The sequence below is a fragment of the Neurospora crassa genome, linkage group V (genome assembly GCF_000182925.2).
Source record: "Neurospora crassa OR74A linkage group V, whole genome shotgun sequence".
In the NCBI taxonomy this organism is placed as follows: domain Eukaryota; kingdom Fungi; phylum Ascomycota; class Sordariomycetes; order Sordariales; family Sordariaceae; genus Neurospora; species Neurospora crassa.
The window spans coordinates 3,143,505-3,169,021 of record NC_026505.1 but is presented as its reverse complement, the minus strand read 5'-3'; the positions used below and the strand labels follow the sequence as shown (position 1 = coordinate 3,169,021).

Here is a 25,517-nt window from a genome sequence, read left to right as displayed (position 1 = left end):
TGATAGAGGCACAAGTGGAGACCCTGCAGTAGGTCCCACTTGGGAATCTGAACCTGAATTGAGATCTTTGCCGCGCTCCCGTCTGTTTGCTTGGAACTGAATGGCACTGGACCACACTGACAGGACGCTGAACGGATGGATGGCGGGACGAGCCATCAGGTCAGCTTCATCCATCCCGTTCGTCCTCCACTTCTCATCCCGATTCTCATTGGCTCCCGTCTGTCCTGTTCAGGGAAAGAGTAAACAAATCACCCACTCGCCCATCAAACAGGATTAGTTCTTCCACTCCCATTGCTCTCGACTCAGCTGCGACACACAACTGCAGCCCGCGAATCCGATCCCATTCTTACCTCTACAACCTCCATCACCACCATCAACCAATTCTCCCACCTTATCGCGCGAATCGTATTCGAGGGGCCTATTTCCCCCATCGCCGACCGCCCAGAGTATGCTGCGCTAGACCTCGCTTCAGCTTCTTCATCCATCGCCGACCGACACAATGATTAGTTGGGCGTTGCGGCGAAACAATAACTCGACTGCGCAAAATGCACAGGGCGCACCCGATGCCGGTACGGTTGCAGGCCATTGCAGGAGCCTCAGCGCATTTATTCCTCATTGTTGAGTCTGACCATTTGGCCCAGATGAATCTACCAACCAGCTCGATGTCCCCGATACTCCAGCGCCGGTCTTCGCTGTGCGCGCCTTGAAGACTGCCTTGTTCGGCACACCCGCCAAAGATTCGAAGAAAACCGCCCCTATGCCCGGTCCTCATCGATCACCGACGAAACCGAACGGCATTCTCTTGACTCCAGGCGTCGGCGCAGCCCGTCGCAAACGCGTTTCCTTTGGTCATGGCGTTAAGGCGGGATCGGCCCTGGATTTGACCGCGACGGGCGGCCTTGGCACTGACGGTCAGGCCTCGAAACCAAAGACCCGATTGACCGAAATTCTCGAAAATTCACGGACCAGGCCGCAAACCGCAGATACTGGTGTCAAGACGTTTTCGGCCGAAGATGCATGGGATGAAGATGATGTCGAGTATTATGACGACTCGGATCTCGAAACAGATATCACAGATGCCACAGTCGATCTCAACGAACCACACTCGCGTTCTGGAAGGTACTGGAAGGCCGAGTTCGAAAAGTATCACGCGGATGCGAGGGCGGAAATGGAGAAGCTGGTTAGATACAAGCAGCTCGCAAAGTCCTACGCCAAACTGAAAGATGCCGAGGCCGTCGACTTGAACAAGAAGCTCAAGGAGGAACAGGAGAGGGTCCAGCAAATGGAGGAGCAAATTGCCGAGATGACGCGCCACGTCAATGTCTATTCGAAGCGAGGTGGTGTCGAGCCCAACAACGGCTTGATAGAAGAGCTTAATCGGCAAAAGGCTTTGGCGCAAGAGTACAGGGCCCAGGTCGAGGAATTGGAAGAGATACTGCGCGAAGATGAAGAGGATCATAATGACTATCAGGCCGGGAGCCATGCTTCATACAAACGACGGATTGCATCGCCAAGAACTCATCGGACACTTTTGGAGGCCCAGCGAGAGCTTAGGAAGGCTAGGTCACAGGTTAGGGAACTTGGAAAGCTTCGGGACGAGCGGGGCCGAATGAAGACTGAGCTAAAATTCGCCGAGCAACGAGCCACCGCACTCGCCGAGGAGAATAAGAAACTCAACAGTGAGGTGGTGCTGAGCAATTTCAAGGTCAAGGACTTGGAGAAACGGCTGGCCGAATCCAAGAATGAGAATCTGGTAAAGGACAATGAACTTCAAAAACTCAGGGCAGATTATAACAAGTTGAAGGAGGACGCCAAATCCCGATATGTCGAAGCGAGGGAAGTTTTGGAAAAGAAGAACGACAAAATATCCGAACTTCAGCAGGAGATTGCAACCCTCAAGGCAGAGACGATCGAGTCCAAGTGGGCGGCGCGGATGAAGAACCTGGAGGCGAAATTGAAAGCGAGCCACGACAAGGTCAAGGAGGCAAATGACCGAGAAGAAGCACTCAAGTTCCTGGAATCGGCCGAGGAGGAGAGCACATTGCTGTTCAAGGAGCTAGATGCTCTCAGGAAAACAAGCATCCAACGAGGGCTTTTGGCTCCCGCACCAGCTGCCGGAGCCCAGAAAAGAATCAGGACCATTACGGGCGACATCAAGCGGTACAGCTACGAGGACGATGCGTTGGTTTCTTCTCGTGCGTTTCGAGAGAAGGTAGAGGCAGACATGGGCAAAAAGCCTCTAGGATTCGGTGAAGCCGCGAAGCAACAAGCACCTTCGTGGACGACCAGCCAGCCTGAGCGGGCAGCCACCTCGCATAGGACAACAGCAGGGACTACCACGACAGCCGGCTCATCTGCCGCTGCCAGGACTCTCCGCACAAAGTCCAGCTTGGAGGACATTCTAGGCAAGAAGCTGAACAAGCCATGGACGAGCACTAAGGCGACGGCAACAGCGGCTGCTAACGCTGGCTCTCAATTGCCAACCACGAGGATGACGCGTATCGCCCGGCCTCTCTCCAACGAAGTGCCCGAGCTCGAGCCATTCAAGGCTCCCACTTCTCACTCCTTCAAGGTGCCGGATCTTGAGCCCTTCAAACCAGATGTGGTGCCGCATTCAAACATTGCGCGTTTGGAAGGGTTTGACATTGACAGCAGCTCTGTCTGGAACGTCGGTAGCATAACACCCCCTCCGAAGACGTCCGCATCCACAACACTTCCCGCAGACCGCCGGGCAGCAGCCATTGCTCGATTGCAGCGCAAAAGAGCCGAAAGGGAGAGGGGTCTGGGCGACAGGAATAAGGAGAACCTGTGGCCTTAATAGAGGTATGCATACCACTTATTCTTCGTGGCGATAATGTCTGTAGCTTCATATGTACATGGCGGGCAAACGTGTGGCAAGGGAAAGGCTTCAGTAGAGGCCGGGTGTCAGATGATCTCGGTTCTGAAACGGCCAGGCTGGAATTGGTTGGGTTACGGTCACTGTTTATATCACAGGAGGAAGCATTGCGTGGTGTTTAAGGGTCAAGGGGATATGGGTTTCCTTATCTAGGGATCGCTACGTTGTGCCTATTATAATAGTGTTATTCGGCGTCCATCTTTTATGAGAAAAGCTAGCGACGAGTCTACAGCACGACCGAAGCGATGGAACAGAATAATCACATCTGATGCCGATGGGTTCCGCTCATCTTGGTTCTTCGTTCGATTGAGGCGTTCACCCACAATGTTGATTTTCTAGGTATAACAAGAAACGATGCATCGTTGATAAGAGACCGCAGGGTTGCCCCGCTTTACAAATGCCTCTTAGCAACAACAACCATCAACGAACCCAGCGGTGTGTTGCTATCACCACCCATGACAAGAGAAGTTTCTCCAGTCAACTCACGAATAGCGCAAAAATAACGCCGAATTGGTCCATGACAGTAAACATGTCACAACTACAACATGAGAGAGCTTTATCCAACGATGCCGAAGCAATTGAGGATGAGATCGCCGATCTAGAAAGACGCCTGGCGGAAGCCAAAGAGAGACAAAGACAGGCTCAGCAACAGCGGAGTGTCGTGCAAGAGTCCAATCTTGGGGTGATACCAGGTGAGTTGCACCTTGTTCTACCCTTCCCTTTCTTTTCTTGTACTCGACTCCATCGATCAAGACTCTCATCATAACACAAAACCCTCACTAACACAAACCCTCCAGTCCCCTCCCCGTCCCAAACCATCCTCCACTCCACAGCCAACCACTTCCTCCTCCTCCTTTCCGACTCCGCGCTGCCTCTCGGATCCTTCGCCTTCAGCAGCGGTCTCGAATCCTACCTCGCCCACAACAAATCTTCTCCTTCCCCTTCGCATTCTACATCAATTGTCACTAACAAACCACCCAAAACCAAACTTCCACCACCCTCCTTCACCTCTTTCCTCCCCCTCTCCCTCTCCTCCTACGCGTCCACCACGCTCCCCTACGTCCTCGCCGCCCACCGCGACCCAGCCCAGCTCGCCCTGCTAGACGACACCCTCGACGCAACCATCGTCTGCACCGTCGGCCGTCGAGCATCGGTCGCCCAGGGCCGAGCGCTGCTTTCCATCTGGGACCGCTCTCTGTCCTCGTCGCTACCGCCTTCGTCTACTTCTGCCGAAGCGGCGGCTGCAATTCTCAAGCCTTTCTCGGCTTTGCTTAGATCTGCAGGGGCGCCACCACCGTCTTCCACCACCACCACCACCACCAGCAGCAGCAGCAATCCATCGACATCGGGCGGAGGAAGAAGTAGCGGGTGGAACGACCCTCCACCCGTCTCCGCCCACCTCCCGCCCCTCTTCGGCGCCATCTGCGCCCTCGTCGGGCTCTCGCTCGAGCAGACAGCTTACGTTTATTTACTTAGCCACGTGAAGGCGCTGGTGAGCGCGGCGGTGAGGGCGGGCATGTTTGGCCCCTACCAGGCGCAGAAGACGCTGGCGAGCAGGCAGGTGCAGGAGATGATTGGGGCGTTGATGAAGAGGGAGTGGGAGAGAGGCGTGGAGGAGGCGGGGCAGAGCGTGCCGGTTATGGATTTGTGGATTGGTAGGCATGAGGTTCTTTATTCGAGGATTTTCAACAGTTGAGTTGGGGAGGGGAGGACTGGGGGGACGGCACCGGGAGTTGAGGGTGAAAAGGGGTACATGGGCGAATTGTGATTGGGAAATGGTTTTTGTTTACTTGGAAAAGGGGGCGGAGGAGTCAAAGCATGGCCACAAATCTGTATGGCACATGTTCAAACGCTCTTAACTTGGTATCTTATTATTTCCTAGGCCAAAAATGGCATCTATGCACTGGCTCCTGCTGCCTCATTCTCTTATCATCATTACCAAAATAACTTCTTCCCAGTTATGTCTCAGTCGCTGTCATCGTCACTACCATAAGCCACCAGCGGTCCCGCCGAGACAGGTGCTTTCGGTTTTGCCGCAACTGCAACTCTAGCAGACTGTAGCGCAGCAAGCGTGCTACCAGACAAGATCCCACCGGAACTCTGTTGTTGTTCCTGAGGATATGCCTCTTCCTCCTGCTCCTGTCCCCATCCTCCAGCCTCCCCAGCTTCGAGCATGAGCAGTTGCTGATCCTCCAGCTCGTACCCTTCGCGACCCCTTGGGTTGACCGCATTCTTTCCCCGGGCAAAGTGTACCTCGTCTGGCGCCTCGTATCCTTCCAGGCCGTAACTGCTCTCGATCTTCCTCCGTTTCCGCGCCTCTGGGTCTTTGCCCTCGATCTCGGCAACATACGCGGCAGGCAGCGCCCGTCGAATGGCTTCGGCGGCTTGCTCCTCGATGCGTCTTGCCTCGCGTTTCTGCGCCATGGGGTTGGGATCCGCTGTCGCCCAGCGAACGTTGAGAATCTCGTTATGGTCTAGTGACTGGTGGGCCATTGCTTCCTTGGCGAATTGGGCGTTTGCCTGTAACCAGCGAATTAGTACCGAGTTCAACATCCAAGCAAAATGCTAGCAACCGTGGCTTACCTCATTTGAATAAGTGACGAACGCCACACCTCTCGTGTTGAGCACACGTATTCTTTCTATTTGGCCCCATTCGGCAAAGTGACGGGCCACGATCTCCTCAATGTCCTCCGTCACGTGGATTCTACCAATATAAATTGTCCGGTTTTGCCTGCTAAAGCTGCCCACACCGCCCATGTCGTCACGATAGTCGCTGAATTTGTCGCGCCCAAAACAGTCCACATTGGGGTTGAAAATGTCGTGGATTGTAGGTAGTCGATGGAGGTACTCGCAATCCTGGCCCTTGGGACAGACGCCCCTCGCAAAAAACAGACAAAAGAACGATCCTGCTACTCCGTCGGCGCGCGTGTATCCAGTGTCCAAGGCGATATTACATCTTCCCTTTGCGTGTGTTTGGGATAGGTATTTGTCTTCGCGATCGCCACCGGACCACTTATTGTACCAGATGTTGAACGTTGTTCCTGTCTGCGGGGGCGGCTCGGATTTGACTAGCGCCGGGTCGATTTGAGGTCGCGCCGGTCTCTTCTTGCGCCGGATGATCTTTTTGACCTTCTTCTCTGTTGGGGCGGCGACTTCGGTGTTCGTTGTGGTGAGAGCAAGCTCCTGTGTCTGCGCGTCTGTCGCGTCTTCTCCGGCTTGCGCTTGTTCAATTACGGCGGAGACAGGCTCCTCTTGCCTGGTATCGACTTCGGCCATGGTATGTCGGATTGGGATTCCAGATGTGATTTGGTTCGAAAGCAAGTATCGGTACTCAGTTGGCCTTTGGTTGCGCGTCTTGTTGCCAGGGTAGAAAGAGGATAGCGGATACGTATGCTGCAAATGCGATGACAAGTGGAAAAAGACAATGACGCCGAATTTGGTTTACGATTTGTTGTCTAGGCCAAACTCGCAGAGCACAGACTCTTTTCCGAGATTCCAGGGGTGTTGGACTTTTGGAGAATTTCCAAGCCTGGGCCGACCTTGGCTGACAGAGACCCACTCCGCTCCCGCAGATTTTATGGGTCTTCCAAAAGCGGTGAAGGACAAAACCCACTTCTGCTGCCCCTCCTGTCCGGGAAATTCTGCCACTTGGGAACGTGGGGTGCGCACTGATATGTTTGACATTACTGTTCCTTACAGCGTGTAATTCATCAACCTTGAATTTCACTTTCAGGGCCGATTCACTTCTCATCAGCTTGCCAGCCTGGTGTTTACCTCGAGTTATATCGCTTCAGTCTTTGTTTCTTTTGTAAAAGCGATACCAAGGACAGACCTGTCCTAAACCGCCAAGATGGTGAACATTACGGAAAAGATCAAGGAGTAAGCTGCACCATTGACGCTTCCACGGTGCCTGCGTGTTCGACTTGATGGAGTTAGTCAAACTGACCATAAGATACAAGGATTGAGGAGGAGATGAGGAAAACCCAGAGTAAGACCACGTCCCTATGCAAACAAATTGACTGAAAGCCATGAACGCTAACATAAGTTTTAACAGAGAACAAGGCAACTGGTACGCTCTTTATCACCTGTCTCCAACATCATTCATGTGCTGACCTGGTGAAACCAAACTAAGAATATCATCTGGGTCTCTTGAAGGGGTAAGTGAGTCTACACCAAGCGATCCTTGATATTGACTCTCACTAACGCCCATCCACAGAAAGCTCGCTCGTCTCCGCGCTCAACTACTCGAGCCAGGGCCGGGCTCGGGCGGCGGTCCAGGTGCCGGTTTCGACGTCAGCAAAAGTGGTGATGCTCGTATAGCACTGGTCGGCTTCCCGTCAGTCGGTAAATCCACGTTCTTATCCAAGGTCACCAAGACCAAGTCCGAAGTCGCCTCATACGCTTTCACGACCCTGACAGCCATTCCCGGTGTGCTCGAATATGGCGGTGCCGAAATCCAGCTGCTCGATTTGCCCGGTATCATCGAGGGTGCCTCCGAGGGCAAGGGTAGAGGAAGACAGGTCATTTCCGCCGCCAAGACAAGCGATCTGATTCTTATGGTTTTGGACGCCACAAAACGTGCTGAGCAGAGGGCCCTCCTCGAGGCCGAGTTGGAGGCTGTAGGCATCAGACTCAACCGGGAGCCACCGTACGCCCCCTTTTCCCTTCCCATGTTACTTTTCTACCGACGCTAACGATATAATCCCCCTTTGCCTAGAAACATCTACCTCAAACCCAAAAAGGCCGGCGGCATGAAGATCACCTTCCAGACGCCGCCCAAGAACGGGCTGGACGAGAAAATGGTGATGAACATCCTGCGCGACTACAAGATCCTCAACTGCGAAGTCCTGGTGCGCGACGAGAACGTGACAGTTGATGACTTCATCGACGTGATTATGAAGGACCACCGCAAGTACATCAAGTGCCTGTACGTCTACAACAAGATCGACAGCGTGTCCCTGGACTTCCTCGACAAGCTTGCGCGTGAGCCGTACACGTGCGTCATGAGTTGCGAGCTCGACCTGGGCATCCAGGACGTCATCGACCGCTGCTGGAAGGAGCTCAAGTTGATCCGCATCTACACCAAGCGCAAGGGCACCGACCCAGACTTTAGCGAGGCTCTGATCGTCAGAAGTAATAGCACCATCGAGGACGTGTGCGACCGCATCCACAGGACGCTCAAAGAGACCTTCAAGTACGCGCTGGTCTGGGGCGCCAGCGCTAGGCATATCCCCCAGAGGGTGGGGTTGGGTCATCCGGTGGCGGATGAGGATGTCGTGTATATAGTCAGTGGGTGGAAGGCTTAGTTGGCGTGTTATGGTATAGGCAAGCCAGACTTGTCAAAAAAAATAGATCCACGACTTCCATCACACGTCCACGCAATCAGCCAATTTTGAACAGAAGATGGCATTTAAGACTACCGTTGTAAAATCTTGTCGTTATCATTCCATCATTCATAAACGACGCCCTATGGGCGCATACATAACCCCGTCTCTGTTTGCTTTTATCCCTAACCTCTGATTTCCTTCCTCTCTGATGGCTGTAACAACAGAAAAACACATGATCCCCGAAGCCATGTTGCCCAAACGCCCTAGTTGCGATACGTAATAAAAAAAAAACAAAGGAAAGAAATAGGACAACTCTAGAAGAGAGATCTTTGTGAACTCTCATGATGACAGAAGCGCACTGGAAGACACCGGCTTCCACATAAAGACAGCTGCTAGCCAAATGCAAGCCTCGCTAATGTCCCTTGTAAGCCAACGCAGCTCGGCCTGCTATTCTTGAGCATCGGAAACGATGTAACACGAGGATTCGGAAGGGAATTAGTGGACGTAGAAGTCGTCTAATCTTGCTTCACCCCGAAAAGACCGTTGTTGGTGGTACCAGTGGTGCCTGTGTTGCCGGTAGCCGTCGTGCCCTCGAGTTTCTTAGCCGACGCTTGGGCGAAGAGCGACTTCGGCTTGACCCTGTTGTTAGGCAGAAAGCCAGGCGTTAGCATAACTGGGCAGGTATATTGTGACGGTATGATCATGATCACCATCATCATCATCATGGGGGGAGTAGCTTGGTATAACATACTTTCCAGCCTGCTTGCTGCGAAAGGCGCTGAGCTTGGCGGTGCAGGGGCTCATGATGTTGTCCGACGGAGAGACGTACTTGGTGTGGCTTTGTAGATGAACCGTATTAGCTACTTAGAAGACTATACTAGGAAAAAGGTACGTGGTAACAGGGGGAGGGGGGATGGTACTGGGGAAGTTGCATACTCAATCTCCATCTTGTTTTGCAAGACCTGGCGGTGGTATTCCAAGGTCTTCATCGAGTCGGACTTGTTGATGGGTGCTGACGTGTCGGTCGCCTTGTTGTCTGCTGAGGGCGCAGCAAACAAGGTGGGTTTTTGTTCGGGCGTCATATCCATGGGCTCGCCGGACATAGCAGTATCCATTGCCATGTTGGCGTCTTTGGGAAACAGGACGGTGTTAGAAGACATCTTGATCGCAGAAGTGGTGATCGTGATTTGGGTGTTATGGCAGACGAGTGGGGGTTGTGCGCGAGACCGTGGTGGTTACGTGGAAGAATTCAAGGATGGGCACTGCGTTCCAGTGTTTTGGAAAGTGAAGAAAGGCTGAAATTCCGAAGGGGTCTGGTTTTCTTCAGTTCGAAGGCTGGGCGCAAAGGTTTTGGGAGTGAATCAGATGCGACTCTCGAAGTCAAAGTTGATGCGCGGGGCAGGTCCAAGATCGGCAAAACAGTGGGCGGTTCGATAATGCCAAGGTCCGGAAAAGGTTCGTTTGTTAGATTTAGGGTATAGCTGGCTTGAAAGATGGTGCGGAAGGAAGGGGAGAATCTAATAACGATTAAAGGATTGAGTAGTTGCCATGTGGAATGCTGGTAATGATAACCGTCGTGTCGGTGGTAAAATTTGTTGACAGACTGCCTGTTTGGGCGACAGCGACCGGGCAACGGGCTCGTTCATTCCACCTTGATGACCCTCCCTTGCTGTTTGGACCCACAAGACATCATCACTGATCGCTCCCGTCCCGTCCGATGCAGGAACGTGGCCCCTGCGTCTGGGCCTGCTGTGTGGTCTCGCTCCTCGGGGAATTTTGGAATGTTGTCAACAGAACATGGAAATGGACAATGATCAAATTCCGAGCAAACTGAGAAACCAAACACTGGACGGTAATACTCTATCTCGCCTCAATGGGACCCGAGGCCCTGTATGGGTTTTCAACGGGTCACCTGCATCACAGAGCCAGCAACGACTCCATCATATTCCAGCATACACAGGGTTGTCAAAAAGTCTATGGATGATACATAACTCAGGTTTATATTGGAACGCTGTAACAATTGATCAACAGGACTGCACAACTCAAAGCTTGGAGTGCTTGATGTTTGACCCAATCTCAGTGCGCTTGGCGCCATACTTCTTCCTCAACTCCTCTGCCTTGGCCTTCTGGGCATTGATTTTGTCCGTCACGGCCTTACCGCGTTTGTTCTCGTTGCGACCCATTTGTTGCAGATGGACCTCATCAGGACCATCAGCCAGTCTTAGAGTTCTGATCTGAGCCCACATATTAGCCAAGGGAGTATCCTGGCTGACACCCGCACCACCAAAGCTCTGGACAGCGCGGTCGATGACAGTCAAAGCCGTCTGTGGAACAAGGACCTTGGCCTGGGCGATTTCCGTGAGCGCCGCTTTAGGACCTTGCTCGTCCATCTTAATGGCGGCGTTGAGCACGACAAGGCGCGCAGCGTCGATATCAATGCGAGACTTGGCGACCCATTCCAGGATGACGCCGTGTTCCCGCAGCTGCTTTCCAAAGGGCGTCTTCTTAGGGTCGTTGATGCGCATGAGCATCCACTCCAAGGCCCTCTCGGCGGCACCGATCGTGCGCATGGCGTGATGAATGCGACCGGGACCCAGGCGACCCTGGATGATCTCAAAGCCTCGCCCCTCGCCAAGAACGAGGTTGGCTGCTGGCACGCGAACATTGTAGAACGTGATATGGCCGTGACCGTGAGGAGCATCGTCATAGCCATAAACGGAAAGCATGCGCTCGATGGTGATGCCCTTGGTGTCGGATGGAACGATAATGACGGACTGTTGCCTGTAAGGATCCTTGTTGTTGGGGTCACTCTTGCCCATGACAATGTAGACCTTGCAGCGAGGGTCACCGGCGCCGCTTGACCACCACTTCTGGCCGTTAAGAACGTAGTGATCGCCGTCCTTGGTGATCTTCATCTCGATGTTCCGGGCGTCCGAAGAAGCCACCTGCGGCTCAGTCATCAGGAAGGCAGAGCGGATCTTGCCATCCATAAGCGGCTTCAGCCATTTGGCCTTTTGCTCCTCGTTACCGTACTTGGCCAGAACCTCCATGTTGCCAGTGTCGGGAGCAGAGCAATTGACGGCCTCGGATGCAACGCGGGACTTGCCCAACCACTCAGCCATCAAGCCATACTCAAGGTTGGTGAAGCCAGGGGATTCCTTATAATGACCCTTGGGAAGAAACATGTTCCACAGGCCCAAGGACTTTGCCTTGGCCTTGAGATCCTCGAGGATCTGGGGGTGGGCCTCCCATCTTGCGTCTCCAACGCCGATTTGGGCTTCATAGACCGTATCGGCACTTGGTGACAGGCCGGTGTTAGACAGGTATGATGTCGAACAGAAACCGGATCCATGCAGATGATGCTTACGGGATGCAGTCCTCCTCCACGAAGCGAGCAACGACGTCCAGCGTCTTCTTGGCTCGCTCACTAACACGATTGCGAACCTACAGGCAGAAAATGGATGTTCAGTAATTGAAGTGGGTGAGATGCAGCGCGCAACGGATAGCTTACAGCGATGGGAATCTGGGTAGACATGATGATGTTTGGATTGGGCAGTGATGTCAATCAACAACAAATGAAGCAAAGAAGACAGGTGGTTCGTGATGGAGAAGAAAGGATCATGAATCATTCAGAGCTGCCAGCATTGAGGAAGGAACCAGAGTAAAAGCGGACGATTCATGGGAATGTCGTTCGATTTTACTAAAGCTGGTCTTCCTCCTGCCGGGGAGAGACGATCTACCCCGGATTAAGGAGCCAGCCCATCCATGCCGATGCCGAGGCACAATGTCTCCCGCCGGCAGTCAATTGGAGACAATTGCTTGGGGGGGTGTGGAGAGCGCCTGGGCGGCAGGGTGACCGAACGGCGAGCTGAGGAAGCGGGCACTGCGGGGAAGGCCCGCCAAGCAACTTGATCATCGAACCACAACAGTGAGAGTTTCAGTTCCGAGACTCTGGATCTCACGACAGAAGACCCAGGCTGAGTGAATCAATTACATAGTGTGCTGTTCGACGTTGTCCGGCCAGATCCGAAGACTGGTAGCATTGTGAAAGTTCGTTGTCGGTGCAGATCCTAAAGGTTGTATTCCCAATGTCGATGCCACCGTCTTGTCATAATCGGGTACTCACACCCTCTGGCAATGAACCGTTTTACAATACTCGGTGTATTCGAATTGTGTAAAGTAGAGCTAGAGAAGAGATATTTCCACTTAAGCTCCCGTCTATAATCGGAACTTCTCAGGAGTTTGTGTACCCCAAGAGGAATGAATTCAAGGGAATTGGATTGGAGGGACTAGTGTAGGGCAGGGGTAATGACTCCCGTAAAAACTCCACTATCAGTGTACAGTCTGATACTGGTTTGTTTGTCAGCTCAAGACTTTGTGGCAACTTTCCTGGGCGTTTTTAAATCTATCTAATGCGTAGTCTGACCAGGAAAATGACAATTTGGATGTTGAATATACTGTTTGAATTCTTGTCAATGTCTTTACCATCCGTACTCTGCCAGTTTGATTTGGCCTTCTAAGCTTTGGGACTATTTAAGATAGACTTCGTCTAGAGTACACTACCTGGAATACCTAGTGTATCAAGCTAACAGACCAGCACCAAAACAGTTGTGCTGTTCCATATATGCTCATGTTTCAATCTGTTTTTTGTTTTAAACAGTACCTTGTGGAGAAGCCGTGATTTCCACATTGGGGGTTGTCAGTATCACAGTACTTTGTATCCTTGGTTAACATGTATGGAAATCGAATTTCGTTTGCTCGCAGTCATCTGCCCATTGCGTTCCACTCATATGAGTAATATCGTACAGCGCACCTTGATACCTAGCAACTGGTCACGATACCCACAAGAAGCATGAGTCGTCATCGTATTCGCTACCACGGGGAGGTAACCCAACGACGGCAACCTTGGAACAAGGCAGACAACAAAAGCTGTCCTCGTTCTAGCTAGGCTCCTGCCACATAAAGATAGTAAAGCTGTGCTGCCGTGTACGAAAGCTAATCAAACGTCATTGGGAGGAGTCATTCCGACGGGATACAGGCGGATCCATTTGGCGCCGCGAAGGTTGTTGGGGTTGGACCCAACGAAGGGATTTAAAGCCATGGTACCTCCCTGTTCCGCATGTCGCCTCCACTGACAGCGGCGTTGCGCTAGCGCTGCTAGTGTAGTGTTCACAACACCAATGAAGATGTGTTGCCTGGAAGAGCCCGAGAAACGTTGAAACTGGAGAAAAGGGACCATGATGTTCAACGTCGGCCGTCATATCGTCATCCAGCCAGAAACGCCCAACTTAGACATGGAAACAGACGAAATAGGCATCCACTTACACAGTATGGAGATACTAACTCAATTGCCCTTGTTACCGTCGGTGTAGGTAGCTATTCTGCGTCCAACCACCACTGAAAGACTGGGAACCTGATGAAGTGCCAATCACAAGGAGGCACGGTAGGTCAGGCATCATAGAACAGGAACTGGAAAACATGACATCAGGGCACAAGGACGGGAGTTCGGGCATCAGACACAAGAGCTATCCATTTGGATGATGGAAGACTTTAGGGCTGGAGGTGTATCAACAATGGTGGATACCCCGTCTTCGTCTCTGGAAGTATGTCGATTGGATGTTTGTTTGCCTGCTGCATGGAATATTCCATGGGAAATCTCCATTTTGCCCATGTAGTGTAAAGGAAGAAAGCGAGCTGCTCGGAAACGGGAATCAGCTGTTAGGTTGTCTCGAATTTTCTTGGTGCCGGGTACTTGCTCTTGATGTTCCCATCGTCATTGCCCCGCGCAGCCGATCCTCAGCCGCGTGATCCATGCGCACAACCTTTAGTGTAGACTAATTGTCCGCTTAATGTCGATCTGTTTAGGCCTATTCCAGCAATGATTACGCTTCTCTAGCGCATCCAGCGCTAGAACAGAGCCACAACCACGCACCCCGTCATTCGTCAGGGGCTAGGCCGTCCGTCATGCGAATCTTCCCCGAATATCTTTGGAACATTTCCACTGGGACAGGAACCAAACCAGACAACCCCTCCTCAAGGTATGTTTACCCCCACCATGCGTTCTACGACATTTCCAGGCGCAGCAGGCTTCTTGGGGCTCGGTTTTATCAACGCGCCGGTTTGACAGTGGACGTCCTTTTCCAAGCATCACCGGGCCTCAGGGCATGCCCTTACGCAAGCCGAATGTGCAGATATGATCTAACAAGTACCTTTACGTACAGTCCAGAAGACGACGCAGTCCAGGAATCCAGGACCCCGAACGAAGAAAGCGGGGGCCCCATAGACATCCGATAACCAAGCGTACCTTTTACCTTATCTCTCGACCTTCCATCTTATTTTTCGCAATCCATCCCGCTTCCCCAGACTTTTCCCGTCGGTCTGTCCGTGCCCATTGACGTCGTCATAAGCCTGCCCTCGTCCGAACCTCGACGTCCGCCGTTCGCCGTCTGCGTACCACGACCCTGCCCTATCACCGAACCCTACCTATGCGCAATCATCTCGGTCTAAATCCATAGTCACTACCTCGAACTGCCCTGCGTGCCAGACCTAAAGCCACCGTAGGGTCTAGACCACCAGAACAGCCTCTACTTTTACGCAATACACAACAGTGCACAACAGCCCAGACCTGTACACAACACCGAGCGATTGGAGACCGACAAACAACGAGACGAACCCGATATCACATCAGGCGCGTACCTTGGCGTGCCTAGCGCCTCGTCAGAGACTTCGGCAGACCTTGAACAGGGCTGGAACAGCTTCGACCGTCACTGTCCATCAGGGCTCTCTCGACCTTCTGACGCTCGATTATTACATCGCCCAGCGCCCAATCACCGACCTCCTGACATTCTCTGGTTCCCAGATCATGAAATAGCACAATTTCTGAAATCATCGCCTATTTTAACCGCCTGATCTTGCACAACCACTCAGCTTTGATCATTTAACTTCATCGTCCAGGATCCATCATGGAGAAACTGAAGGGCACCAAAACCACCTCTTTGGTGCCCAAAAAGTTTCGAAGTGTACGTGAAAAGAATGACCTTCATCGGAGGAACAAATCTACAGAGCCAGGCCCAAAAGTTCGTTGTCGTTTATTTTCCTTCAGCTGTCTGTCTTCCGTATCTGACTTTGCACAGAGCCGGCCCCTGAGTGACATGGCATGGCTTTCCATATTCAGGCCCGAGTCCGTCAAGCAGGCACTACGAGAAAAAGGAGAGGTGGAAAAGGAGGCCTCAAAGGTATGTGTATGATTTGCTGGGCTGCTTTGTGGCAGGTTACTGATGTTACAACGATACATTACAGATTGCCGAAATCACCAGGCAGTTAGAAGAACTTAACTACACCGAAATCTCAGAACAGATAGTCCGATTCTCACTCAACTCTAAATTTGCCAACGGCGATGTCAACAAAGCGATCGAACTTATCCGACTCCAGCAAAAAGCCTTTGCTGGGATCATACAACCATACAACCCCAAAATTAGCATGCAAGGCGCAGAAAACCGGGGGAACGTCACCTGCTACCTCGATGCCTTGTTGTTCGCCATGTTTGCCAAGCTTTCAGCCTTTGAATGCATGTTGAAGAACGATCCGGCAGATGAGAACCATGGGAGGCTAGCAGCACTACTTAGGTTATGGGTCAACATGCTCAGGAGTGGGATGTTGATACACACGGATATGGTATGTGGGAATGGCGATGGATGTGGCTCCATAAACTAATCGTGTTTCTTTTACAGACCCAGCTCATCCAAGAATCCTTGGCGGCCTGTGGATGGGAGGAGGCCCAGGAACTCGAACAACAAGACACATCAGAAGCATTCGCCTTCATCACTGAGACCTTGCAATTGCCGCTCCTAGCTCTCCAAGTCGATCTCTTTCACCAAGGTAAAAAGGACGAAGACGATCACAAAGTTGTCCACGAGCGACTACTCAACCTCGCCGTTCCCCCAGATCCTGATGGGAAGGGTATCAAGTTGGAAGACTGCCTTGAGGAGTATTTCAACAACAAGGTCGACGTTTTTCGAGATAGCGTGGAGGAAAAGAAGGGGGATGACGAAAGGGGCCCTCTCCCACGCGAAACTGAACGGCTCTTAAGCGAGGATGAAGATGGTCAAACGAGCGACCAAGGCGACAATAGCCCAAATCTGCAGCGAAGATGGACATCACAGGATTCGACGACACGTACTCCAGTCTCAATGCTTGATATCACTTCGGCAAGACCCGAGCTACCAGCCGCGCCTCGACACCGCTCTACTAGTATTATACAGCGCATCGTGGTGGAGGACAGAAAGCCCCCACTGGATGCAGAGAACAAAACTCTGCTCCAGAAGGCCAAAAGGACAAGCTCGACTGTAGTCAAGGCCGTGACAATACCTGCCTGGCAGTTCTTCAGGTTAATTCGTGAGTGTGACCCCCCTGAATGGAAGTCTCATGAAATTTGATTGGTCAACTGACAAGTCCAATGTAGCATGGCACGCAACTGCTGCTTCTAACGGTGAACCAAGCAACGATGTCGAGGTTGCACGGCATTTTAACCAACGACCGGTGGTCGGCATTTGCTTGAAACGGTATACCATGACAGAAACCGGCTTTCCGATTCGACAAAACACTCTCATCGATATCCCTGACTCCATGCGCCTGCCGCACTTCATGATGCCAGACGATGATGAAAAGCAGTCCAATGGGTTAAGTCAAGAGTACAAACTCGTGCTTCAATCGGTTGTCTGCCACCGCGGCGACTCTCTTCACAGCGGGCATTACGTTGCATTTGCTCGTGTGGCACCAAAACTTCTCACAGACAATCGCCGATATGAACATGACCCGCCGCCGGATTACGAAGAGGCACAATGGGTCAAGTTCGACGACTTGGATTTGGACAACCGAGTGTCCTATGTCGACGATATTAGAGACTCTCTCAGACAAGAGATGCCCTACTTGCTCTTTTACCAGATCGTCCCGATGGTGGATGTCACCGCAGCCTCTACCGATGGGTCTGTTGGCGAGCCACCCTCCTACAACGAGTCGACCACCGTGGTTACCAGTGTACCGGGCACGCCAAGCATGGAGCCCCTTCCGGAACGGCCAGGCGGGATGTCAAGGTCAATTAGTGGTTACTTTGACTCCGCGTCAACCCTCGTGCACAACGGTGGCGGTCCCAATATTCGCTTTAGTACAGAGCTTGAACGGCCCGCGCGTCTCAGTCTTGACGATGATCCGTATGGAACAGGAAGCGCAGGGCGTTTGCGGGCAGGCAGATCCAGACGCGGCAGTCTTGCCGTTTCCGATACCACGACAACAACAACAGCCATCACTCCTAGTGATGTGGGCGCACCATCAATCCAGCCTTCTACACCACCGGAGGAGAGTACCTCAACGAGACTCGGCCGGGCAGCAGCGAAGTTCAAGAGCAAATCCCGACCCACCAGCCAGGCTGGCGAAACCCGCATTAGTCTTACCATCACGCGATGGGGCCTGACGCGGCCCAGTAGGGACGCGCTCAACAAGGATGCCAACAGCGGCGCTGGTAACTCATCGGAAGGGGGCAGTGATGAGCAGCAACAGGAGGTCAAGGAGGTTGAGGATGTGAGTGATAAGAACCAGAAGGAGAAGAATAAGGATAAGGAAGGCCATCACCACCTACACCACTATCGGAAGTCTAAGAAGGACAAGGGTAGGGATAAGGATGATACGAAGGAGAAGAGCAAGGATAAGGAGGGCAAGAAGGAGAAGGGAGATAAGTTGGGTAAGAGCAAGGAGACAGGGAAGGATGGCGTCCCTGATCGGGAGTGCGCTGTCATGTAAGGACTTTTCACCACTTGGGTTTAATGCTTTCTTTGTTTTTCTCTGGGCGGGAGGGAATGGACGGGTAGGATGGGAAGGTGCATTCTCCGGGGCTGGTTGGGTTTGGCTGTTTAAAACATTTCCGTGTTGGGACTGTCGTCTCTTCGTTACATCATGGCATGGCGTTGGTGTATCAGCTACGAGATCATGTTTCTCAGTTTTACTTGATTCTTCGAGGCATAGAAAAGCGAAGAAGAAAAAAATGGGAGGCTACTAGTAGATCTTGCACAGGTATGCTTAGAATCAAGTAAGTTTTCCCGCGCCTGTCTGTGTTGCGGTCTTCTGTTGTTTTATGTGCGTGTCTTGTTGGTTTTGCCAGGAGCATGAACGGTTATAATGGTACTTAACCGTGAATGGTAATCAGCGTGTCCCATCGTATCTTAGGCTCCCAGCACCACCAGGATTAGCAAAACCTGATAGCTTCAGTTACCTTGACATCTGAAACGCGAACAGTTGGTGTTCTCATAGTCGCCGTTCACACATGTCGACATCAATAACTTGTCAAACTGAAAGAATCACAACCACATCATCTGAGTTTTTTTCCGTGTGGACTTCATTCGCACACCCACAAATGTGCAATCCAAGAAACATGCGCTGACCTACAAAGAAAGAAGACGAAAGGGGGAGCAAAAAAAGGATTGAAATTCGGACGGAAAAGACAAGATAAGTGAAGTGCTGTCTAGACATTGCTACGTGCTGTACCTATGTATGTTTTCCCAAGAGAGGAGGAGGTGGTAGGCTGAAGAGGGCAAGAAAAAATACGACAAAAAAACGAAAAAAGGGATGGGATTGCCAGGAATCGAACCTGGGTCCTCTCGGATCGTTGTATGATCGAATCGAACCACAACGAGAAGTACTGACCACTATACTACAATCCCGCTTTGTTGAAATTTGGGTCAGTATCCACCACTATAGGTAGAGAGTCTGTGGCTAGGGAAATTCGTTTTGGTGAATGGCAATGATGCTACTGATGGAGTACTAGGATGGTGAGAATGCTGGTGATTTATATTGATACTAGGTAGGTTTTTTGCGATGCAATGGAGGATTAACAAATCGAGATCTCGTGCTCATATGTTTGTTCATTGCGTCATGATATGCCGCAGGTGATGTGTCATATTGTTTATCGAAGCGAGGTAGGCATCGTCGTGAAATGTGTTATTCCTCCCGATGTATCCAAACCCCACTTTAGAATTTTATACCCGTTCACTGTTGATATGGCTGGATAGATGTATGTGCAATACCACCTAGAACGAAATACAACTGCAACAAGCAGTATGTATGCCTCAGCCGCTTTTCAGCATAAAAGAAGACCTCGCTATTTTATCACATCTCAATATCGTCCGTAAACCTTCTTCATATTCATGACACAAACGTACTGCCCGTCCCCAAAGTTTTAGTCAACCTCGAGAATGCGCAGACCGTAGAAACAATGCACACGCCCTTCCCTGATTGACCTGTCTATAATACACAAAAAAAAAGCCCCCCCCCCCCCTCATGTTTGCTCTTCCAAGGGAAAAACCAAAGATAAAAGCGCCAGGTGATGAGATGCATAGCGCGAGAGGAAGTTTCTTTTTTTAAGGTGGAAAATGTGGTGAGAGATGTCTATCGTTCCGTGGAACTTGTATGCAAAGACCCAAGCCATGCGGGACCATTGCGATGGGGAGGTTCGCAACGTCCGACTTTCGATTTTTCCCATGGCAACTCGCCGTGACCAGCTTGTACTAGATGATGTGATGAGAATGTGGTCAAAACAGAAATGGCGCTGGTAGCGAGGGACGGTGAAAAGGTATGACCCTCACCCTTTCTGTTCCTTGGTACAAGGTGGGCATCGTGTGTGATTAGATTACGTTGTCAACACAATGAGTAGAGTGCAAGGGTGGAGCGGAAACCAAATGCTGGCCCAATCGACCAGTGTTCTTCATCCCCAATATACATATTCCAGTTTAAAAGGGGATGTTGAGGGACTGGGCACCCTCTTGCTGCTCCTGGAGATCGACATCAGACGCCTCAATGGAGACGGACATGCCGAGCTTGGCTTGTTGCTTGAAGGAGGTTAGCAGAAGCGTACATAAGAAGAGGCCATGTGACTTACAGTGACGTGGTCAACATCAGCAGCGAAGGTCAGAGTGACGGGGGCGGCACCAAGACGCTTCTCGAGCAAGCAGCTGAGCTTGCCCTTGGAGTCGATCTGAGCCCTGAAGGTGGACATTCTGAAGTCGTACTTGGCACCAAAGGTGGTGATGCCTTCCTTGGTAAGGCCACCCATCATGCTCTGAGAGGGAGCAACAGATAGCGTCATATCAACACCAGCCTGCACCCTATCCGTCAGCTTCTTCCAGAAGGAAGTGTTGAGAGCACCCTGAGCCTGGAGCTGAGCGCTAGCAACCCAGTCACCGGCCTTGTAGCGGGCAAAGTAGGAGATAGCGGTGTCGGGGCCCTGAGTGAGACCCTGACGTTGCCAGACGGCCTGGAGACCGAGGCCGAGTCTGGGAGTGACGGCCTGGAGGTAGTCGCCGACAAAGATACCGGTGAGACCGCCGTCAAGGAAAGAGGGGTTGATGGCCTTGAGGGAGGCACTGAAGTCGTCGCCAAGGTGTTCATGCTCAAACTGGGCCATATCCTGGCCGCCACCAATCGAGAACTGCGTCTTGGTGATGGTCCTGTCACCCCATCTGTAGTTGAATCTTGTCGAGAGAGCGCCCTCGTTGTCCAGGTTACCCTGAGCGAAGATCTGTTGACTCGGATTAAAAGGTGGTCTTTCTAGTCCCGGATATACTCCAAGCGCATACCTGGTTGGTTCCGTAGAGAGCAGCAAAGGCATAAGGGTTCAACCTCTCGCCCATGGCAAACTGGTGGGAAACTTGGAAGCTTGGGTTATAGGTCAGCGGTTTTTCAAAGAAGATTTGCCAGAACCATAGCTGCTCAAAACCCCAGGATCAAATGCGCAAACCGGACAATGTTCCTACTTGGCAATGCGGTGCCTGCATTGATCCTTAGCCCACAATTAGAATAAAACAACGTACAGAGGGGCGAGGCTGAAAGCCTTGGTGACGTCGGCGCGGAGGCCAGAGAACATGTAGTTGGTGAGGAGGGTATCGCGTTGGACCTCTGTCAAGGCATTGTCAGCAATGATTGCCCATTACTCCAACAAAGAGCCGGCCAGTGCAGCGTCGTGGAGTGCCGCAGTATAACGCTCTGTTGTTTCCGCGCACTCCTCGCCGAAGACGGCGCCGGGGATCTTCGAAGGCTGGATGTGTATGGTGGCAGCAACGCACCGCGGGCGATGGTCTCGATCGTGCCGGGGTTGGAAAGACCGAACTGTTTCCTCCTTTCCTGAAAGGCGTTGAAGGCATCGGAAAGGCTCGAATAAATGGCATTGTCGCGCAGCATCGCCAAAGGCGACTCGGTGGAAAACGAAGCCATGATTGTAACGGTCGCAGTAGACAGGGACGACGAGACGTTGTTGGTGGGAATCGAGGACGCAGCGGATGGTGTCGTTCAACTGCAGTGGTGGTGTTGCGTAGGGACGAAAGGGTTGCGGATGGGTGGTGGACGCGAGTTTGTCGCCAGTTGACGGTCCCGGAGCCTGGTTGGTTGATTGTCGCTTTGGATGGGGAGGAGAGAGCTGTCCGACGATATGAAAATATCCGTTCCGATCAAGCTTGTCATAGACCCGCGCCCGGGACAGGAACTTCAAGCTGGGCCAAAAATTTCACGGTGTTAGGGACACACTAGTGTAGCCCCGGCTCGGCTGTTGGCTCCTGCGCGCCTTTGCGGCGGCTGCGGAGACTGGTGCACTGGGGCACTTGGCCTGTGCTTCCTCAACAGTCGCATGTGCCAAGACTTATAACACACACCCCTAACCCCGGTCGGGCGGTGAGGATGGGGAACTCGGGATGACGACAGGTAGGCAGATTGGGGGAAACGAGAAAGGCACGGAAACCGATAAATTCTGGCCGCATTTGAACTCTCTTGGATCTGGATCGCAGGCTCTGCGCTGTCGGTGACACGAACCATTCCGTCTACGTTGCGACGACCCTTAAAGAGCTTGTAGTAGCATACCGCTTTGATTCCCTTTGCATCTCAAGTCTGTTTAGGTAGGTTTCCGATGATGGAGAACCTGGTCATTATCTTTTGGTGGGGTAGGTGTTGCCTCATGTCTCCCGCATGCAGTGCACCTCTAAGTACCCTACAAAGTGCAGTGCCCCCAAATGCCTCCACCTGTGGAGCATGGATGGGTTTCCTCAACCTGACCTGACAAAAAGCCAAGAGGCGGCCGGCATCGTCCACTTTTTTCGGTGCGAGCTTCCCTCACGCTCGCGGGCAGTCCTCGGTTGTCGCAGAATTCGCAGAACAGTACGCTAGTAGCTTCCGTTCGCACCTTTAATGCCCTGATACTGATTGGTTTGCGATGCGCTGAAGCACCTCATGCTCTCACCACAGTTATTCCTACCTATCTTTGCGACCTAGACTTAGTTTTTTCTGTCTCTCTCTCTGGTATCTGTTGTAATACCATATCTCGACCATCTCAACCCCACTCTATTACTATCTGGAGTTGTGAAACAGAAGGTCAACCTTTGGACCTCCTCTCGTCACCGCCGAACACTATATAGGTCGCTGTCTCGATCTCCATATATTCCAGCGCGATCTTCCTCGGTCAGAAATACACCCTTTTTCGAGACCTGCCGCTACCGCCGAGCATTATCATCATCATCACACCACTGGACACGCTTTCCAGCAACTTTGCCATAACGAGCAGTCTGTGTTTTCTTGCCGATCGGATACCTGAAGAAACCGAGCAGCTTTGGTGGTCTAATCACATCTTGTTAAAACATACGAAGCAAGCGCCGTTGATGCCAGATTCGCTTTGCGACACACCCGCTTCGACCACCGACACCATCTTCACCACCGAAGCCTCGAGCGACGGGACGGCCCTTCTGCGTACCACAAACCAAGTCATAGAAACAAAGACTACACATTAGTCGTGAAGCATAATATAAGCGGAGACATGGACACACTTTTGTAAGTTCAAGAACGCTTGCACAGCCGTCGGTTACCAACCCCCATCCCCTGGCGACTATCTCAGCTGGAATTGAGACTTCGCGACCGAACAATTGCGCCGGCAACCAACCTCTTGGACAGGGGATTGTATCAAACAGTCTGAGTGGACTTAACCATAGACAAATGCTGATATTCGCAGAACTGCCGAGATTGCGGCCAACGCACCGCGGTACCGTCGCAAGAGTTCAACTTTCATCGACGGCATCCACGATGTTACAGACCAGGACAACATGGCCCCGGCCCAGCTTTACAGCACAATGTCTGGCAGGCTCTTCCATTCAGGCCGTATTGCTATCGTTATGGTTGGCCTTCCCGCGCGGGGCAAGACGTAGGGCTTTCCGTAGACCCCGGGTTGCTCTCGTGTGCATGCTAACAATGACTAAGTCACATCTGTGTTTCCATGGCACGATATCTTCAGTGGTACGTTTAACTTGCTCCCACCTATTACACAAGTCGTCTAACCCTTTGTAGGCTCGGTGTCAAGACGCGGATTTTCCACCTAGGCGACTATCGCCGTGCTACCGTTGGTGAAGGCGGAAATGTTCCTCAAGATTACTTTTACCCCAATGCCTCTCCAGCTTCGACCATGCTCCGACAGAAGATCCTGAAAAAGTGCAGGGAGGATATTTACGCATGGCTCAACCACGAAAATGGCCAAGTTGCTATTTACGACGCCGTCAATCCTACTGCGGCTGGGCGCCGTGCGCTTGCAAAGGAGTTTGCCAAACACGATGTTCAGGTGAGATTGTACTGTGCCTGAGGTTCAGAGGAAAGAGTTTCGCTAATGTTTTGCAGACATTGTTTTTGGAGTCATACGTCGACGATGAGGAGATCCTCAAAGAAAACGCCAGAAATGTCAAAATCCATTCGCCGGATGTGAGTGCAACGAACAAGAACGCCACGAAGGTAAAATATGCTGACGACTTTCAGTTTGATGGCATGGATCCCGATGAGGCAGCCGAACGGTACCTGAAGCGGATCGAAACTAAGATTCCGATTTTCGAAACGATGCAAGAAGAAGAACTAAACTACGTGAAAATGATCAATGCCGGTCGAGCATTCTTCTACAACAATGTCAGCTTCAACTACCTCTCGCATCGCATCGTCTTCTACCTCACGAACCTGCACATCAAAGCCCGCACAACCTTCTTTGTTCGAGCTGGACCAGCAGAAGGCGAAGAGTTCTACAAATCCGACGCGCCTCTCTCTGAAGAAGGCAGATCATATGCACAGAAGATGACTGAGACCCTTCTCAGACATCGCGAGCAAGAAAGAAAGGCCAACAGTGAACAGGCCGGCCACGAGATCCGTCTAAGGCCTCTGACTGTCTGGACATCCACGCGGCTCCGCACAATTCAGACAGCCGATCCTCTGAAGGAACAAGGCTATAACGTCCGCCAACGCTCGCAAATGAGCCAAATAAACCCCGGTTTGTGCGAGAAGTTGTCAGAGCATGCTATCCGTAGGCTGTATCCAGAAGAGGTGGAAAAGCATGAGCTTGACCCATACCACCACCGATATCCCCGCGCAGAGGTTAGTTTCTACTGCTAATATTATGGTGAATTCAGCTAACACGAGTGCAGTCGTACCACGACCTCGCTGTCCGCCTCGAGCCCATCATTCTTGAACTCGAGCGCGAGCAGAACGACGTCCTCATCATTGCTCACGAGAGCGTCCTGCGAGTTTTGTATTCATACCTGATGCACTGCAGACCCATGGAGATTCCAAAACTCAAGTTCCCCAGGGATGAGATTATCGAAATCATTCCGGCAGCATATCAGAACGAAGCCAAGCGCATTCATATCCCCGGCCTCGATCCGCAGTTCACCCCCGGGTCGCCGGAAGACATTCGTATCCCCGTTCCCAGCATCTACAGCAGTAATCTGCCGCCTATCGATGGCATAAGCAGTCCTGTCGAGCCTTCCTCTATGGACAACGTTTTGACGCGCCCCCCCGAGAAGGTGGTGAATAACGCCAAGGAAATGGTGGCGGATAAGGTGGCTGATCTCGATTAAGTTACGGCGTACTGGGACGTGGAGCGAATGTAGCTTTGTTTCTGAGTGGCGGACCGTTGTTTTTGAAAGATAAATTTGACCTTAATGAGAATCCTCTGCCACCCTTCTTTTTCCAGGAGCACACACTTGCAACACGCAGTACTGTATTCAGCCGTTCAGATTTAAGCGAGTAGCTACTGAGAGCGAGAAATAGTTGGAGTTTAGCCAACAAGGCGAAGAAAATCATCAGATAGCGTTTTGAGTTGATGAAAGGAATCTATGTTTTCATCTGTCCACTGAATACGTACTATAGCGCTTTTAAGGTTTGTGGGTAGTCCAATGAACCTCCCTAACCTTTCGCGTGTACATGAAAATACTATACAAAAGTGACTTTAGGACGTTCTC

General features: G+C 51.8%; 9 protein-coding genes and 1 non-coding gene across 11 annotated transcripts; 5 read left to right on the top strand and 5 right to left on the bottom strand.

The window, feature by feature from the left end:
• Positions 1-345: 345 nt before the first annotated feature.
• On the top strand, positions 346-3,175 carry NCU01186 (hypothetical protein). The gene is made up of 2 exons (XM_956459.2): positions 346-569; positions 642-3,175. The coding sequence occupies exons 1-2, from the start codon at positions 500-502 to the stop codon at positions 2,816-2,818; spliced, it is 2,247 nt and encodes a 748-aa protein (XP_961552.2). The 5' UTR covers positions 346-499; the 3' UTR covers positions 2,819-3,175.
• Positions 3,176-3,425: 250 nt separating this feature from the next.
• NCU01185 (urease accessory protein UreF) lies at positions 3,426-4,767 on the top strand (the record flags this gene model as incomplete). The annotated part of the gene is made up of 2 exons (XM_956458.2): positions 3,426-3,588; positions 3,694-4,767. 2 exons carry the CDS (start codon positions 3,426-3,428, stop codon positions 4,590-4,592), a joined length of 1,062 nt encoding a protein of 353 aa, XP_961551.1. The 3' UTR covers positions 4,593-4,767.
• On the bottom strand, positions 3,762-6,362 carry NCU01184 (pre-mRNA splicing factor cwc2). Its single transcript, XM_956457.2, has 2 exons — positions 5,480-6,362; positions 3,762-5,416 (listed from the first exon to the last, which is right to left on the bottom strand). Exons 1-2 carry the CDS (start codon positions 6,170-6,172, stop codon positions 4,862-4,864), a joined length of 1,248 nt encoding a protein of 415 aa, XP_961550.1. The 5' UTR covers positions 6,173-6,362; the 3' UTR covers positions 3,762-4,861.
• A 189-nt stretch (positions 6,363-6,551) lies between these two features.
• On the top strand, positions 6,552-8,373 carry NCU01183 (GTP-binding protein 1). Its single transcript, XM_956456.3, has 6 exons — positions 6,552-6,775; positions 6,856-6,884; positions 6,951-6,965; positions 7,029-7,053; positions 7,113-7,544; positions 7,614-8,373. The coding sequence occupies exons 1-6, from the start codon at positions 6,747-6,749 to the stop codon at positions 8,200-8,202; spliced, it is 1,119 nt and encodes a 372-aa protein (XP_961549.3). The 5' UTR covers positions 6,552-6,746; the 3' UTR covers positions 8,203-8,373.
• NCU01182 (hypothetical protein) lies at positions 8,289-9,801 on the bottom strand. The gene is made up of 3 exons (XM_956455.2): positions 9,160-9,801; positions 8,975-9,061; positions 8,289-8,862 (listed from the first exon to the last, which is right to left on the bottom strand). The coding sequence occupies exons 1-3, from the start codon at positions 9,381-9,383 to the stop codon at positions 8,739-8,741; spliced, it is 435 nt and encodes a 144-aa protein (XP_961548.1). The 5' UTR covers positions 9,384-9,801; the 3' UTR covers positions 8,289-8,738.
• Positions 9,802-10,056: 255 nt separating this feature from the next.
• On the bottom strand, positions 10,057-11,982 carry acd-3 (acyl-CoA dehydrogenase-3). Its single transcript, XM_956454.3, has 3 exons — positions 11,735-11,982; positions 11,591-11,667; positions 10,057-11,520 (listed from the first exon to the last, which is right to left on the bottom strand). The coding sequence occupies exons 1-3, from the start codon at positions 11,756-11,758 to the stop codon at positions 10,266-10,268; spliced, it is 1,356 nt and encodes a 451-aa protein (XP_961547.1). The 5' UTR covers positions 11,759-11,982; the 3' UTR covers positions 10,057-10,265.
• A 2,175-nt stretch (positions 11,983-14,157) lies between these two features.
• Positions 14,158-18,321, top strand: NCU01180 (ubiquitin C-terminal hydrolase). The gene is made up of 6 exons (XM_956453.2): positions 14,158-14,261; positions 14,445-15,299; positions 15,357-15,458; positions 15,523-15,897; positions 15,954-16,617; positions 16,685-18,321. Exons 2-6 carry the CDS (start codon positions 15,186-15,188, stop codon positions 18,016-18,018), a joined length of 2,589 nt encoding a protein of 862 aa, XP_961546.2. The 5' UTR covers positions 14,158-14,261; positions 14,445-15,185; the 3' UTR covers positions 18,019-18,321.
• A 520-nt stretch (positions 18,322-18,841) lies between these two features.
• On the bottom strand, positions 18,842-18,935 carry NCU15103. Its single transcript has one exon. It is a non-coding gene; the product is annotated as a tRNA-His (tRNA).
• Positions 18,936-19,152: 217 nt separating this feature from the next.
• Positions 19,153-21,802, bottom strand: tom40 (translocase of outer mitochondrial membrane 40). The gene is made up of 5 exons (XM_956452.3): positions 21,333-21,802; positions 21,081-21,165; positions 20,847-20,925; positions 20,150-20,788; positions 19,153-20,099 (listed from the first exon to the last, which is right to left on the bottom strand). Exons 1-5 carry the CDS (start codon positions 21,478-21,480, stop codon positions 20,001-20,003), a joined length of 1,050 nt encoding a protein of 349 aa, XP_961545.1. The 5' UTR covers positions 21,481-21,802; the 3' UTR covers positions 19,153-20,000.
• Positions 21,803-22,254: 452 nt separating this feature from the next.
• On the top strand, positions 22,255-25,407 carry NCU01178. Of its 2 annotated transcripts, XM_011396177.1 has the most exons (8): positions 22,255-22,413; positions 22,480-23,079; positions 23,258-23,446; positions 23,503-23,538; positions 23,590-23,857; positions 23,914-23,994; positions 24,049-24,651; positions 24,702-25,407. In XM_011396177.1, the coding sequence occupies exons 2-8, from the start codon at positions 23,066-23,068 to the stop codon at positions 25,131-25,133; spliced, it is 1,623 nt and encodes a 540-aa protein (XP_011394479.1). In that variant the 5' UTR covers positions 22,255-22,413; positions 22,480-23,065; the 3' UTR covers positions 25,134-25,407. The 2 variants fall into 2 exon arrangements, with proteins under 2 accessions (XP_011394479.1, XP_011394480.1); XM_011396178.1 differs by having other exon boundaries at positions 22,255-23,079.
• Positions 25,408-25,517: the final 110 nt, after the last annotated feature.